This window comes from Pocillopora verrucosa, chromosome 14 (assembly GCF_036669915.1).
Source record: "Pocillopora verrucosa isolate sample1 chromosome 14, ASM3666991v2, whole genome shotgun sequence".
Lineage (NCBI taxonomy): Eukaryota > Metazoa > Cnidaria > Anthozoa > Scleractinia > Pocilloporidae > Pocillopora > Pocillopora verrucosa.
This window is the reverse complement of record NC_089325.1, coordinates 7,139,325-7,155,262: the sequence shown is the minus strand read 5'-3', so window position 1 is coordinate 7,155,262 and position 15,938 is coordinate 7,139,325. Positions and strand designations below refer to the sequence as shown.

The 15,938-nt window shown below is 39.3% G+C and overlaps 2 protein-coding genes across 2 annotated transcripts; one reads left to right on the top strand and one right to left on the bottom strand.

Annotated features, from left to right (window-relative positions):
• Window positions 1-83: 83 nt before the first annotated feature.
• Window positions 84-3,131, bottom strand: LOC131794900 (uncharacterized). Its single transcript, XM_059112470.2, has 2 exons — window positions 1,960-3,131; window positions 84-1,000 (listed from the first exon to the last, which is right to left on the bottom strand). Exons 1-2 carry the CDS (start codon window positions 2,558-2,560, stop codon window positions 558-560), a joined length of 1,044 nt encoding a protein of 347 aa, XP_058968453.2. The 5' UTR covers window positions 2,561-3,131; the 3' UTR covers window positions 84-557.
• A 4,339-nt stretch (window positions 3,132-7,470) lies between these two features.
• LOC131794823 (hippocalcin-like protein 1) lies at window positions 7,471-10,240 on the top strand. Its single transcript, XM_059112387.2, has one exon. The coding sequence runs from the start codon at window positions 7,840-7,842 to the stop codon at window positions 8,437-8,439; it is 600 nt and encodes a 199-aa protein (XP_058968370.1). The 5' UTR covers window positions 7,471-7,839; the 3' UTR covers window positions 8,440-10,240.
• The last annotated feature ends 5,698 nt before the right edge of the window (window positions 10,241-15,938 follow it).

The window sequence follows — 15,938 nt, the reverse complement described above, 5'->3', positions numbered from 1 at the left end:
GGCTCATTTATTGATTACTTGAAAAAAAAATCGATATCATAAACAACTGTTAACTAACAAGCATGGAATACTTGAGTTAAATTGTAGGTTTTCTTTTTCCTCAAAAATATGACTCATACACAGTTTTTTAAAGCTATACAGACCAAGATCTCAATTGTGCTACCTACGCAGGTCACATAGTTCATCTCAATAAAAAAATAAACAGGGAAAGGTGAGGGGGAAAGGAACAGGGACTAGGGATGGAAAAAGGGGCTGAAGGGGTGAAATGGGGGGGGAAGGGAACAGGGGACAGGAAGGGGTAAAAGGGAGAGAACAGGAAGCGGGGAGAGGTTGAGGGGGAAGAACCGGTTATTTCCTACTTGCGTAACGTTTATGATATTAAGGAGACGTGTCACTTCCATGATTACTTGTGAGTGTTTGTTATTTCCCTTTATTATATTGAGGTAGGAGCAAAACACAATTCGAAAAACTGTTTGTCTATATGAAGGAGTAGAACGGCAATCAGATGCTTTGCTGGTCTAATTACGACGACAACTGTGAAAGATATCCTAAAAAAATCAACTGAAACGGTATTGGGAGCTTTTACGTGAAGATGTAGCAGCTTTAGCCCCTTCTTCGTCATCACTTGACCCTTCATCATCAGTCGAAGCCTCTTCCTCCAGGTTATCAAATCCCTGGCAGGGTTCTTCTTCGTCGTCACTCTCCTCTTGTTTTTTGTCTTTGGAGAACAGCTCTTTCTTGATGAGCTTCCATGTCAGCTTTTTTACTGGGATTCCCTTGCTCCAAATGGATGTGTTCACCTCTGGTTCATCTAGATCTTTTTTCATAAGGTAGACAAACTCGGCGATAACTGACATGAGGAAGGCCACTTGTTCTGTTTCTACCTCTACCCACTCAAACCGCAGCTCCTCTGTGAAGTAAATCTCAAAGTGAATGCTGTCACCCTGAGCCTGAGACCAACGACGGATTTTTCGCCATGGAGCGAAAAATGCTGACTTCTCTGTTGAGAGTGAATAAAAGGGGTTAGGTGTTCCAAGGCTAACGAAAGAATTTATCTCTGCGCTTATCCTGGTCGCTGAAGAACAAAGTGACTAGAAGTGGTCGCTGCTCCCCCTGGATGGAATGTCAGTCCATCGCAGGTTCCCCCACCCCCATCCCCCCACAATTTGCTGGTACCCATTTATACTCCTGGGTGGAGAGAGACACTACGATAGTGTAATACCTTGCACAAGAACACAATGACCAGGCCGGGACTCGACCCAGGACTTATCGACCCTGAGCTCAGCGTTCGTTCGTTTCGTTCACCAGACCCATAAGTCTCAGTTGAGAATCACACTAAACAAGTGAAAACTAGAGGTGTGTCTTGAGGGTTATAATGATTTTCAAAAGAAATTTGTTACCTTAACATTGTCTCGGTGAGCGAGCTACAAATGAACGATGAAAACTAACACAGGGTGGTGATCCCAAAACGCTATCCTTCTATGATGAAATACCGTAAACGTTTTGAATCGTTAGTTCAGTGTTGCTATTCACGTTGTCGTCGTTATAATGATTTTGAGTTTGTTTCGTAATTTCAAAATGAATGAAACAACAAGAAATGAGCCGAAAAGTATGAGTTCCTTCGGCTCGAGTTCTCTGAATTTGTAATTTTCTTTAATTTATTTCCTGTGCGCCGTTTTTGACCAGCCATCTACGCATCAACTCGAAAAAAGAATTTTCCATCGTTTGTCGGTACCTTGATGTTCTTCCATGGAAATGAGCGCAGGGAAATTTTTACTTCACATTACAATCTCTTATTTTCGATAATTTCGATTCGCTTTAGATCATGAAACAGGCAATCTATTTTAAAGAAAGTTATCCAATGATGTATGACTAAATTCCTAAACACTGCGTTACAATGATTACGTAAATTTTCTATGGTTTTATTAGCTAAAGAGCGAACAATTATCACGCACTCACTTGATTTTATCATTAATCCTCTTCGGTTGGCTATCAGATTAACCTGCATTCCTTGTGTGAGTGAGACTTCCTTCATTTTAACATCATTCTGAATTGTGCAATCGTGCAGGAAAACGTAGCCATACCCGAACATTTTTTGGCAAAGTTCCACGTACTGCTTGTCGCAAGGAAAAGTTGGATTTCTGTATTCCTTCAGTAGAGGAATGTGATCTGGTTTCGGCTTAAGCCTACCGCATCGAATATCCTCGATACACTGCAAACAGATCAAGTGCATTGCGCCGGCATCTGTTTTAAGATGCTTTTGCTCTCTCGGAACGTCGAAAGACCACTTTTGTATTGATATAACGTAGCGGCATGGAAGGTAAATAAATTCGTTGTTACCGTACTTCTTAGTAGGATTTTCAATTCCGCGGAAGAGACCGAAAAACTGTAGGCTGTTGGCGTTAATTCCCAAAGTTTTCCCGGCTATTTCTAGGAGATCTTCAGCTTTGATTTTCCCTCCGTCGACTTCAACTCGAACTGCAGGCTGTGTCCCTTCAGGAAAAGTCCACACACAAATTTTGTCTTTTCGTGGGATTGGTTTCGATTTCGTTTCCGCCATTTTATCTGAATTTTAGCATACTTACTAAAACTCCGTGCGTTCCCCAGGCATCTTTGCGCTTTCATCGGATGATAATTCTGTCTGAAGACAAATCAGTGATAATAAGGTTCTAAACCGCAATTAGCACATCAAAAAATACAGACCTTTCACATTTCAGTTTTGACAAAACATGAGTTAAGTGGTTGGTGTAATTTAGAAAGCTTCTGAATTATGAATAAGACGACAAATTCCTTTTTACAGAAAACGTAATTAATTCTATAATGTAGAGAGTATGAAAAGCACTTAAATCATCATTTAGAAATATTTTTTTCAAGAATTCTTTAGCAAAATGAATCACTGGCTGTCGCGGTATTTATAAAGGCTGAAGAACTCTTGGTAAGGTTATAACTTAATGCAATTGTTTCAAATTAGGCTCCTTAACGTTGGTTAATTTGAGTGACGAATTCTTTAAGCAATCAAGAGGCAGATTTGTTTGTGACCAAGTCAAAATAGAGAACCATCGGAAGTGGACTTCAGTTGTATGACACTAATAACAGACCTTTGTTACTCGACAACATTCCTTTGAGGCAGAACTGAATAACGAAATGTCACGTCACAGCTATGCGATCAATAACGCGGGCCCAAGCGCTCGAGGTTAAAAATTCAACGAAATTTGCGGAGAAAAAAGGGGCTGGCATCGTTGAAGGCATTTTCCCATTTCCAGTGTTGTTAAGGAGAAAATCAATTTTTGAAAATATTTAAGGGAAGTACAAGGTCTTTCGAGGTTTTTCTGTAAAAGAAAAGCAACAAGGAAACAAGGCCTAGATGCCACAGAATAGAAAGTCGAACGTTCAGACGACTCAAAATCCGTTTTTCGCGTCAAAGTCCAGCGCATGCGCAGACGTTATTCAGCTCTGTCGAGCTCTGTCTTCCTTTGATACTTAAGTTGTCATTGGATTGACAGTATTCAAACGTCTACGCATGTGCGAACGTTGAAGTTGCTAGGTGGCGTTCTTTCAGGCTGTCAGACCCAAGTTGTCTTTCAGGAATTGTATTCAACCACCCAAGGAAAAAATTACGTTTTTTCAAGAGCGTACAAATTTTTTGATGAAGCTCACAACTAAATGATAGATTAAAGGATACCCGCAATCGAAAAACTTTGGGCACGAAAACTCTTAATTATCCTTCTCCTTACGTTGGACCGCTGTGTTTCAAAAGTTGGGCATGCGCAAGTGAATCAATTTTGGCCCGCTGCGAGCTAATATTTCGCGCGTAAAATTTTAAACAAAAACATAAGTAACAACTGCTGGCACAAAATGTAAGAAAAAATTAAAACGTTCGCAGGAAACTGTAATGATTAATTTGTCATAATTAGGAAATAACCTTCCAGAGAACCAGCGCACCTGAAAACGTTTTCCGCCATGAATACTTTGTGTCATCAGATGGAGAGTTATGCAGAAACTTTGAGTAAAGACTTAAAGAGGGGATTGCGCGAGATTTCAGCGTGATCAGCGCGCACATTTAAAAATCGGCCGATAGTTTTCATGCCCGAAGCTCAAGGTAGGAGTGATTGATCATTTTCTGTAAACAGAGATGATCACCCGCCATTTCCTCTTTTGTTTGGAACGAAGCAATAACTTTCACAGTGCAAATTAAATATGAACCGTTTCACAGTGCAAATTAAATATGAACCGATTCCCAGTGCGGAATAAGAGGCAATGGTCGAAATGGCTTATTTATTTAGCTTAAACAAGGGTCTAATTCTCTCAAACGAACTCAAGGATCCCTCATTTATTTCCAATTTAAAGAACCCGTGAAATGAAAAAACCATCAGGCAAAGCTTTCAAAAAGTCAAGAGTGGTTCTAATTCACAGTCCAGTAGTAAAGATTTCAATAAATGTTCTTAATGTGTAGCGGGCGCGAAAGAGATAAAAACCAATCCGTTCAGTTGTTCTTTTGTATCAGTCTTCTTTCGCAACATCTGTTTTATAAGCTAATCCTTGCTTTCCACGGAGCTTAACTATTCAGAAGAGGAGCAAGTTTGGCGGCGTAAAATGCATTTCAATGTACCCGTTTCAGTCTTGTACGCGGCTGGTCGCCAAAACACACATTTTAATTTGGAAGTAATAAATGAGATTTGTTATGTAGATAAGGAACACGTCCAGGTGCAAATTGAACAAAGACTGATATCGGTTTTATCAGTGGATCGTATCTGATCATCGTGAAAATAAACATTTAAGACTGTAAAGGAGTGTGGGTTTTAATTGGTGAAGTGTAGTATCGCGCTCTGGTCGCATCGCCCTCGTTAATATTTTTGTACTCTTTGTATGGAATTGCAATTAGATGTAACCCTAAGAGGGGTGGTGATTCATTCGAAAAAAAAAAAAGGAAAAGAATTCGGTAGATATCGATATTGTTTTACAAGGACGTGATATTTACTTTAAAGCAGAACTAACGGATTTTAGATCGTTCGATATGAGCGAATTAACGCCTACACTCGCCAAGATCAGAGATCTGTTCGTTGATTGTAGCGATAACAAGCTGCGATTAACACAGATGGTTTACATGAAGGTTTTTGGCTGTTGACCGCAATGTAACTGATTCAGCCACAACGGCTGGTGGTAAGAGTTCCAAAAAAACCAGTATGACCGGCTTTTCTTGTTTGACCGGTCATCCCAAAGCCGATGAAATGGGCGCGTTTAAATATCGCTGAAATGTAGACTCAGCCATAGTCATTTAGGGAAATAACCTCTTAATAACCAATGCATTCTTTTACCGTATTAGAAGAGGATCTATTAGTTCCAATTTGCAATACAAATAAGGGCAAAATTTCTGACCTGAATCGTCACGTAAGAGTTTTGGAGGAAACTTTGAAGGCTAGAGTAAGTTTTTTTTTACACTTCAAGTTTACTCTTCAAGCTTCGGAAATTTTAGTATCGGATAGGACAATGTTGATAGACAGAAGCCAGAGAGGAAAACGTGAATAATGAATTAAAACAATCTAACATGTAAATGAAGAAAGAGGTAAATACTGTTTTCTAGGTGTTTCAGTGTTAAAAGAATTTTTTGTAATTAGCACTTTTAATGCCATACCGTTTCTTGAACATATAGGTGTTAGAGATATTTGTGTTGATCATGTTGTGTCTTGGTGTTGTAGCGAGCCGTTCCTATTCTTTTTAATTAGCACTATGCCTCAGAGCCCGCAACCTCGGGCCCTGATTTTAATTCCAATTCTGCTGTTAGGAAAGTAACACTTTATTTATTCCTTAACATGGAGAGCATCACCTCCTGGGGATTAGAACTGAAATGAAACTGTAATTCAAACTCATCTAAACGCTTGATAGAAAGTTCCAATTGAGCCGAAACAAAGCAAGGACAAGTTTTTGATTTGTTTTCGTGCTGGAGTGTATAGCATTCATTAATTGTAGCGAGATTTTCATCGTCTATTTATAAGATCCCCGACAAGGCGGTTAATGATATTGGACGTATTTTGGTTGCGTCCTAATACCGGAAATTTGCGGATATGCAAGGATTGTTATTGTCTGAAGCGAATTGATGCGAGTTCACTAGCTGATTGTTTGTAGAATTCTGTCGAAACATTCGAATAATTAATACCAGTTATCTACTGATAATATTTCACCGAACAAGATAATTTAAATGTCACTGTCACTACTGAATTACTTATGGGAATTAAAAATTCTACGGGCTTTGTTTGATATCTGATCATGATCCACGCTAAACTGCACATTACTAAGTTCTTCATAACATCATAGATCGAAAATGAATGATCCAACATTAGCGAAAATTCAATAAATGAAATCGAGATGAAGAAAAAGAACGAGAAATTAACATTGTAAATATTCATAAGAAGTAAGAGTTTTCTTGTAAAATATTTATTCATCTTTTTAGTGGGTTGAATCAATAATAAACATGCATTTTTGATACAGCTTGGATATCATATATTTATCTAGCATGATTCCGGCCTTTCCTTAGGCTTTTTGGAGTAAACATTTTTGTATTAATAAATCTGCTTAAGTGTAATATCCAACATTTTTAGTACTGTTAAAAACAAACAAACTAGCTATAGGCTCTTCACTGAATGTGTTTACATCTTCTTTCGATGCTTAATAAAGATTTAGAAGAATGTTTTTTTCTTTTCGATAATTAGAATCAGTGTCATGAGACTTGGCTTATGATTTTATGTTATGGTTAAACTGTAGAATTTCCTGCTAATTGCTTACCTCCAAAATTACTTAGTATCACCGAAAAATCTACTGTTTGAATTTCTCGCTCGCGCTAAACATTCGCGACAGATTAACATCTTGGCGTAGATAAGGTTAATCTCTTACTCCAGACCAAACAATCTGCTTATCAAGAATCCTGTTCTTCGATATTCTGAAGACTGATGATGACAGTGTATCCACGCGAGGACATTTTTTCCCCTGAATTGTCTGTTAACTCTTCGACGGCTTTTGGAGACTCTCTTTATTTCTGTTGTGCTATGTTTACAGTTTCGGCCTCCTGCGCTTCGACTTTTAATGAGGAAAGTTGCCGTAACAGATGGTTACAGGCGTGTTTCAAATGGTTTCGCAAACGCGTGGGTGAAGGGGAAGATTTTATTCGAATAAGAAAACCAAATTTTGGCAAAGTTATTGGTCAGAAATAAGACCGCCGCGGAACTTTAAATTTTTCCGAGACCAATATTTCAATTGTTTGCCACATTAATATTAACGATGGTAAGTTTTTTTCGCGTAATTGTTCGCTTATCAGACGAGGAAAACTTATTTAGTTGTCATTGAAAACCGATGTTGCACTGAAAAGTACCTTTAAGGACGAACCTTTAATAGACCAAATTAAAGGGAAAAGCGTGCTGAGGAAATTTCCATATCATTAAGAAAACACTAATAAAACGTGCGCGTCGCAAGTATTCTTTTAAAAAAAATTGGAGTTTTACAGCTGAGAAATATCTTTCGTTGTGGTCTGATTTTGACCTACTTTTATTTCTTTTATCTTGCTTTTCTCGGTCGCGCAAATGAAAACATTTCCATTACTGAGCTCATTAATGATTTACACGCACCTTTGGCGCGATCAAGAATCATTTGTATATCGTCACCACGACAAAGTCACTGTATTGAGAGGTTCTGGAGTTTTTCTATGCAAATTAACCTGCGACCAATCGTGTGCTGTGGCTGTCCTGTACAGCGTCGTGAATTTAAATTCAACACTTGCAGTGCTTAGCTAGTGTTGGTTTTCACTTGGGGGCGGGTATTGCTAGTTCGTCGTACTTCGAACATAAGGAGATGGGAAACAAGGGGACAAAACCTAATGCTTTGAAAAAAGGCAAAAGTAAATTGACGGCGGAAGATATCCAAGAGTTGCGATTGTCAACCGAATTCACGGAAGACGAGTTGCACACTTGGCATAAAGCGTTTCGCGAGAAATGCCCAAACGGTAAAATGTCCGAAAAAAAATTCGCGGAGATCTACAAGAATCACTATTCCACAGGCGACGCGACTATCTTCGCAGGCCATGTTTTTCGCACATTCGACAAAAACAAGGATGGAACAATTGATTTTCACGAATTTATTCAAGGTTTGTCTATCATATCGCGAGGATCGACAGAGCAGAAACTACGATGGGCCTTTGAGATGTACGATTCAGATGGAAGCGGCGCGGTTTCTCGTGCCGAGATGTTGGAAATCGTGCGAGGGATTTTTCGCCTTGCAGGCGACCGGGTAAATCTTCCAAGAGACGAGAACACGCCGGAAAAGTTCACGCACAAGCTGTTTGCAAAGCTCGACCGGGACAATGATGGAACAATTACACAGAATGAATTCGTACGCGGTGTTCAGTGTTACCCTTCTCTTATGCGGTTGCTGGATCCAGCCGGCGCGAAGTAAACTGAAACTAACCGCCTGCCATTCAACGTTTACACCCGTATTGTTATAACGCACCGTTCAAAAAATTTACGGTACATGGCGGTATAATTTCGTCGGCGTATCTCGGAAGTGTGTCGAAGTGGTATGTTTCACTATATTGTTGTAACGTTTTGCTTTCGAAACAAGGCGACACCTTGTAGACAAGAAAGCAACTGTTGAACACACAACATTGTGTTTGTCTTTGCACGATTTTAGGCTTTTGATGTGTAAAGTGATGCACAGTTTTCACGCGATAACTATCGCATTGGAGAAAAATTTTCATAGATAAAAACCCAAAGAGACGAAACGGCCAGTCGGCAACCGGCTAGTTCGTTATTTTATCACATTGTCTTGAATTGTAACTAGAAATCAGCAAGAATTCTGTTTATTATCAGTTCTGGTTGTTTCGAACGCCCGCGACGAATTATTTAACGTGAATAAATTTATGCATCTAGTTTCGTCTCGTATAAATTGAAAGGCCCTTAGTGTTCACATTTGTCGCATAAATGTGTTTAATATTTCAGTTAGTTTATGTTTTTCTTTGCCGAACAAATCAGTGCCTTTTAACTGGGTCTTTTGCTCGCTAATATGCTCTGTAAAAACCTTAGGGTTGGATTGTATTGGAAGAAGGATTAACTCATTACGACTGAAGAACTGCTCAGTGTATTATTTTAAGGGGTGACCGCTTGATGCATTGATCAGACCCTGTGAAACATCTAACAGCTTGATCATATTTAAATCACATATAGCTAGCAATATCGAGTCCCGATTCAGAAAATGGAACAACTTTTCGTTAGATTTCATTCAGATTACCAAAATAATAATAATGATTAAGAAAAATAAGCGAATCAAATGCTAAAACAATTCCGCACCGAAATGACGACTTCTCCCCAGGTTATTGTAGAGACTGTGTTTTTATTTTGGGCTAAGATTCGCATAAATAAATAGTTGTAGCTATTTTGATTGGTGATGAGCACTAAAGAACGAGCGGAGAACGTCCTCTCTCCTATGTAAATAATTTTAATTTGCTTTATTGATGAGATCACAGTTGTGAGGCAAAGTATGGTAATTTTTCCTTGCGAGCATTGTTCTTTGATATATTTGAGGTAGACTTCAGAATTAACCGTCAAACGGCTGGTAAAGGCTACAAAGAGAGCGAGAACGTTATTACGGGAACAGTCTTTAAATGTTATACTGTGATTATGTAGAAGTCTGATTTATTATGAGTGTTCGCGATTGCGTTTTTTAATGTTGAAAAAAAAAATTGCAATCCTTCGAGGGCTAGGATTAAGTGCTTAGTCGCTCTGTAGGAAAATATTATGACATGTAACCAAAATGCGAACACGAATTTGTCGAGCTAGATTTATTGAAATACGGAACAGATTATTGCAAAAGTAATGATGAGGATAGAATAATTTAGAATTTGGTAATAATAATGTGATAGCTCTTCTGAAGAGGTTTTTTGCCGTCTCGATTTTCCGCAATCATTTGAAGTTCTCATAATGAACTTTACTAATGACAAGGCATTTGCCGTATGTGTGTCGAGCACTAGGTGGGCTTGGTGCATTTTTTAAGTCCAATTTATTTTTAACAATTGTGTCTTAGACGCCTTTAATTAAGCGATGTTAAGGCCAGTTAACTTAGACGTTATAGTGAATATTTAGTGTATAAACTGAACTTTATAGAGGCACAAAAGGCGAACTTTACAAACTCATTCAGAATCTAGAATATTACACTTTCTTAAACTTTAATTAATTTGTATGTAAGTTTTAATAGTAAAGAAAATTTTTACTTTGAATCCTTGACTCTTCGTTTGCAGTCATTAGTAGGGGCCGGCATGTATTGAAGACAGTTTGTCCAATCACTATTTTTTTTTCTTTTTCACAGCAAAGCAAAGAAAATGAAAATATATCAGGCAAATAAATGCATACAGGCTACATTTGATGCAAGGTCGAGGTTTCATGTCAAGTGAAATCCATTAAATTTATTTGAGAGGTGTAAAGGTGTCGCAATATGTTTTTATATCGACGGTTAAATCAAAAAAAAAAAAAAAAGAAATTATATTTTAAAATTTCCTCTACGAAACTCGTTTCCCATCCATGCAAGGTTTCCTCATGTCGTTCCGCGCTTTCTCGTCATTCGTCCGCCGCTCATGATAGCGGCAGAAACAAACATGACTCGAAAATTAAATGGAAAATGTTTTTGCTGTTCGCAAAAGAAAACCTCTACCGTTCAAACAGCATGAGGTGTCAAAACTCCCATGGAATTGAAAAAATTCCCATGAGCCTAAGGGCCTTCTCAAAATATATGTGACGGTCGACTACCGACCGTCTACTAGAGCGAAATGGTCAACAGGAATAAAGATTGAAGCAGCTAATTAAGCGCTTCGTAATGTTTGCAGTGATTGTTGAAGTGACTTCATGATAAAACAAATGAAAAAATAGATATGTTCAGTTCATTTTTTAGACATTGATAGTGAGAGCATACCTGAATTAACTGGCAATAAATTCTCAGATCTCTCGCAGTGCTCTGTGAGCAAACTCGTGAATTGACAGATGACTAACATGATTTTTTGGATTACGTTTAATGTTATCTGGTTTAGGGATTTGTGGTTGATTGTCATATTTAGAGTACGAGCAGTAGTTCAGTGTTCGCTAATGTAGCAAAGAAACAAAGTAACGTTGGGATAAGAAGGCATTACAATTGAAATAATCATGCTATGACATTTGACAAGGGTGGATGATGTCGTGTTTTAAACATATATTATTTTTGTTTCTGGTTCAAAAGAAAAGGTTGGAAATAAATGTGGGTGAAAAGTGAAATTTACTGTCTATCATTGTGAATATTGGAAAATCAAGGCAATACTGTCTCAATGAAAACATTAATGATTCCCTCTTTATCAAATGAGACAAAGGGGAAACGAGTTTTGAGTGATATAACTAAGCCCAGGCTGCCACCGTCATTTTGGATTTCCGCTTGGGTAGATTTTGGTCACGTGCTAGGCAACATATAATCAAGAACAAGGCAGAATTTCATTTCAGGCCTATTTATCAATTTTGTGGTGTATAACTTTCGCATTTTAGTACGTAATATTTAGTTCGAATCTTCAAATATCCTTGAAACTTAAAAGAAAATTGTTCTTTAAAAATTCATTGAAAATCGCTAGCCAAAATTATTTGTTTAGGTGTTATTTGATTTCCGTGTTAACCTGTAATTTCGTCAGTCGCCCGCACCTTTTGTTGCTTCACACAGAAAAAACACACGATACGAAATGTAATGATCAATTTTGTCCCCAATCTCACGCCATAACAAAAAAAGCTTTTGAACACCTGTAAACTCCGAGCGCTTCGGAGTAAGTGATATTTTTAATGAATCTTCGGATTGTTTTCAAGTTCAAGGATCTTAACTTACAATTTTATGAAAAGCGAAGGTTGTTCTCTTATTTCAGTGGGAATCCTCGCACGCCTGCCAGTCGCTGGCGCCGCTTGTTGAAACTAAAACGAAAAAAATAAACTCTTTTAAGATTATCATTGGCTTCTTTTTCACTCCAGCACTATTCTTCGCAAAGAAGGTCGCTATTTCGTTTTTTTATTACTCGCCAAAAGCTATCAAATGCACTCAAAGGCCTAAAATCGAAAAAAAGTTTACAGGAATCGATCAATCGAGCAAGCGAGCGAGTGCCATTCTCCACATCATATCTGCAACTCGCTCTTGTGCATGCGCGCAATTAACGAGTTAAAAAGGGCAAAATATTCATGGAAAATCTGATTCAGTTTATTGTGTTTATGGAGGTCTTCCGTGGATGGTCTCCAAGGTCATTGGTGGAAAAAAAGAGAAAGGAAAAATAGAGACCTTGTGTTTGGAAGACTGTTCGAGTGATAAAGCCACGCCCTGAACTGATTTATATGTCCGGCTTGGACATTGGTTTTCTCGACCCTGTAAATAAGAAAACGAAGTTAAGGTACCTTCCATCATGTTATTCTGCTGAGTTGACTCTCTGGGGTATACTCTCTCAAAGTAATTGAAATGTTATGGCTGGACCTGAAAGTGCCAAAAAGAAGGAACTTGTGACGTTACTGGCGAATCTAGTGCGTCATTTGATAGAAGGGGTAATTAACGGACAACAATGACGTCACAACTCAGAAGTGTTTTTTCTGTTCTGTTAGACCATCTGAGGTGAACAGAAAAGGTTCTGAACGTTATCCATGAACGAAGGACACGGAAAAAAAGTCCCATTTGGGAACTGATCGAACCCCGGCCAAATCCAACCTGACGATTGGGTTCGATTTCTCCAAAAAGAGAAGAAAAAAATACAGATAAGTAAGTTGGTGGTAAGTTAATACATTAATTACACTAATTAAACTCACTAATTACATTTAAACGACCTGATCATTTCAACCAATCATGTTCAGAGACCTTAAACTTGACATCGAGGTTGACGTGGGAAAATTCGTAGACACTCGTTTGTTTTTTTGAGTTGAGTTTCGATTTCAGCCTTTATTGACCTTCAGTATCTCGCTTAATTTTTTGTGTGTGTTTAAGACAATTTTTTGAAAGCTTTGTTTCGAGTCAAAATTTGTGTCGGATATAACATATTTATTAGACTACTTCTAACAGAGAGTAGTCGCTAGCCTCTTTATCGGGAAATGATTCTTTTAACAGTGAGCAAGATGGTTAGATGCGTATGTTTGAGTACGAGAGCTCAAAACTTTAACCTGGCCGGGAATAACATGCTGTGTTTTGGTCAGGCTTGAAAGGATAGTTTCAGCACCTTTCTTGTCTAGCTGCTGACGTAAATATCTCCCAGATATACGTCAATGCCACTTCAAGTTTATATTAACATTAGTTTTCTGATTTCCCTCGTGTCATAATCTCGCTCGTTGTCGATTGGCAAGACTGTTCGCGTTTGTGGAGGAGCAAACAGTGACATTAATGGAAGAATCTGCGGAAATTGAAATAGGGAACATCTGCTGGTAAGTTTGCTTTGAAAATAGTAAAAATTTTTTATAAAACCAACAATCTGAGTTATTAAGTTAGACTGATTATTACACTGAATTTATTTAGTCTGAGGAAAAGGCGAGTTCGGCATTTGAGCGTTGAATTCATTTTTTTTTTCATGATGACAGCGAAATTTCGGACTGTGTAACTTTTGCCGAAAGCGTCATTGATACTGACTCTTGAATCACCAAAGCATCACTGAAACTGCTAAGACTTACCAGCGTTGTTTTCGTTTTTTTCCCTCCCTCCAACCTTTACAGAGGGTCTCATTGGGGTGAAGGCTCTTACGGCTAACGGTTACCCTTTTTTCTTTTCGTCGGAATTAATGAGAACAAACATTGAAGTAGACTGAGGTTATTGCAAAGTAACTTTCCGGTGATTTTGCACCACATGACATAAAGCAGCCAATAAATCGCGCGTTTTAAGTCGCCATATCAGCTTGAGCTTGGCCGTGAAAGGTCGTGTTTAACTTTGAAAAGGTGTCAAGTGTCGGAAGAGAGGAAATCTGGATATTTCTCGTGAACGTAGCTAATTATTATATGCAAAAGTACTTGGGAGAATGAATGACGTTCTTTGAGAACGTGCTATAGGGTTAGGGTTTAATTCGTTACTTAAACGAGGTGCTCCTTTTTCCTTTTCCTCTTCTCTTCCACCACAGAAAAATGCGCTATTAAGGAACTGAACACTGTAACGAGGATGAAGCTGGTGGGGGAGGAGTGGGGGAGAGGGAGAGGGGGGGGGACACCAATACACAAGGGAAGGGGAAAACTGGGCATTTCAGGAGTCTTGACACTGATCTATAATTCAATATCTTTGAAATAAAGAGCGTCTGTATCTTGAAACATGGAGTGGTTCTTTCTGTAATCTAGGCAATCACCTTCAAATAGAATGACATCACGGAGGTCCTCCTCGCTGACCGATCTTGTTGGGTCGCCGAGAGACTCATCGAAGCCTTTCATTTACCAAGAACTTCAAGAAAAAGTTAAGAAAAGGTCTCTACGAAGAAGTATGTCTTCACCAGAGAAAAGAATGGCAAGGCAGAGCCAAAAAATCAACCCCGAGGAATGGAGGAGTGTTTGGGACAAGGAAAGAGGTTACGTTACAGACCTGATAGCAGATGGACAACCCGTCACAAGGCAACCGCAGCTCTCTTACTTTTCCTATCTTGGCAGCTCCTTTTCAAGTAAGGGGCGTTATCAAGCGGTGTCAAGCGATGCAGAAGTGATAATTAATATGACAAACGCCATTTTTGTTGTAGAGAAGGCGCCAATCACTGCTCAGTCTTTTGAAGAACTCGAAAGCAAAAATATCGCCCTTACCAAGTCGTCAAAAACTGACAGGACACAGCTTGTAGAGTGTTTTACTTGTATGTGCTGTGTGAAAGCTGTCTTTTACCATTGCACAGAGGACGGAGAGTTCGAGAGAAACTGGGCCGACGAGCCCTGCGCATGCGAGATGCCTTGGACAGCTTGTGCGGTCCGATGGAGCTTTCTGGGAATATTTTCAACGTTTTTGCCTTGTTTGGTGTGCTACCCTGTAGCAAAACTATGCTGCAGTTCTACTTTTGCCCTATCCCGGAAGTAATGTTTGTATGTTCAGAGAGGACGCGACTAAGCTGGAAATGGCCAACTTCAATTGGCCAACTTTCAATTTCCGGTGCACAAGAGTAGTTGTTAGGTTTTTTCCAGCCTAGTCCATAGCCACTCTCTTGTTCCGTTGTTTTTGCGTAAGTTCTAGAAAGGGGTTGAAGCGTAGCCTCTTGACGACGTCATATAAAGGGGGCCAAGAATTACTGAGCCAACAGGGCCTGGAAACTAAGCCAGGTTTTTATTTCAGTGCGGACAGCTCCACGAAGTTCTTAATCTTGTGCGCGAGCCGTTTTGAGGGTCTCTAGACATCAGTACTCAATTAGAGCCTTCTCCAGCCACCGCTTAGCCATTATTGCTCCCAGGAGTGCTCTTACCCGGAGCACGAGTACCTGCTAAGGGTTCCAATTATAGGTGAAATATATAATATCAGATCCACTACGGGGAGGCGGACCTCGTTAGTCTTGGTCGACAAACCACCTGAGGGAGTAAACCCTGACATAAAATCAAGGAGCAGAGCCCCTTTGAGGCGGTTAGTTCTTCTTTTCGTCAACTACCTGGCAAACTCCTGCAGCCAAGCTGGTGCCACACGTACTTCTCTCCTTTCCTTTGGACCACATCAGTAAAGCCGAGAGGGGATTCTGACGTCTTGGGCAGCCCAGGATTACCATGAACTCCGCCCAGGCTTGCACTCTAGAGAGGCTACTTCAGTGCCACTGCTAAACAGCGTCAAAAACAATGTATTTACCAGCAGCACCTGCAATAGAGCTTGTGGCTCGAGAATCGCCTTGTTCAACCACTCTAGGCGCTGCAGCCTAAAAGAGTTTGACTACGAGTGCAGTTGTGCCATCGTCTCATAAGGGGGGTAGGTTGCCTACAACATATTTGAGCTATCAA

Coding starts and splice junctions, on each gene's coding strand:
- LOC131794823 (XM_059112387.2), top strand. CDS start 7,840: ATGGGAAACAAGGGGACAAAACCTAATGCTTTGAAAAAAGGCAAAAGT.
- LOC131794900 (XM_059112470.2), bottom strand. CDS start 2,560: ATGGCGGAAACGAAATCGAAACCAATCCCACGAAAAGACAAAATTTGT. Junction 1,001..1,959: donor AGGATTAATGATAAAATCAA/GTGAGTGCGTGA, acceptor CACTCTCAACAG/AGAAGTCAGCATTTTTCGCT.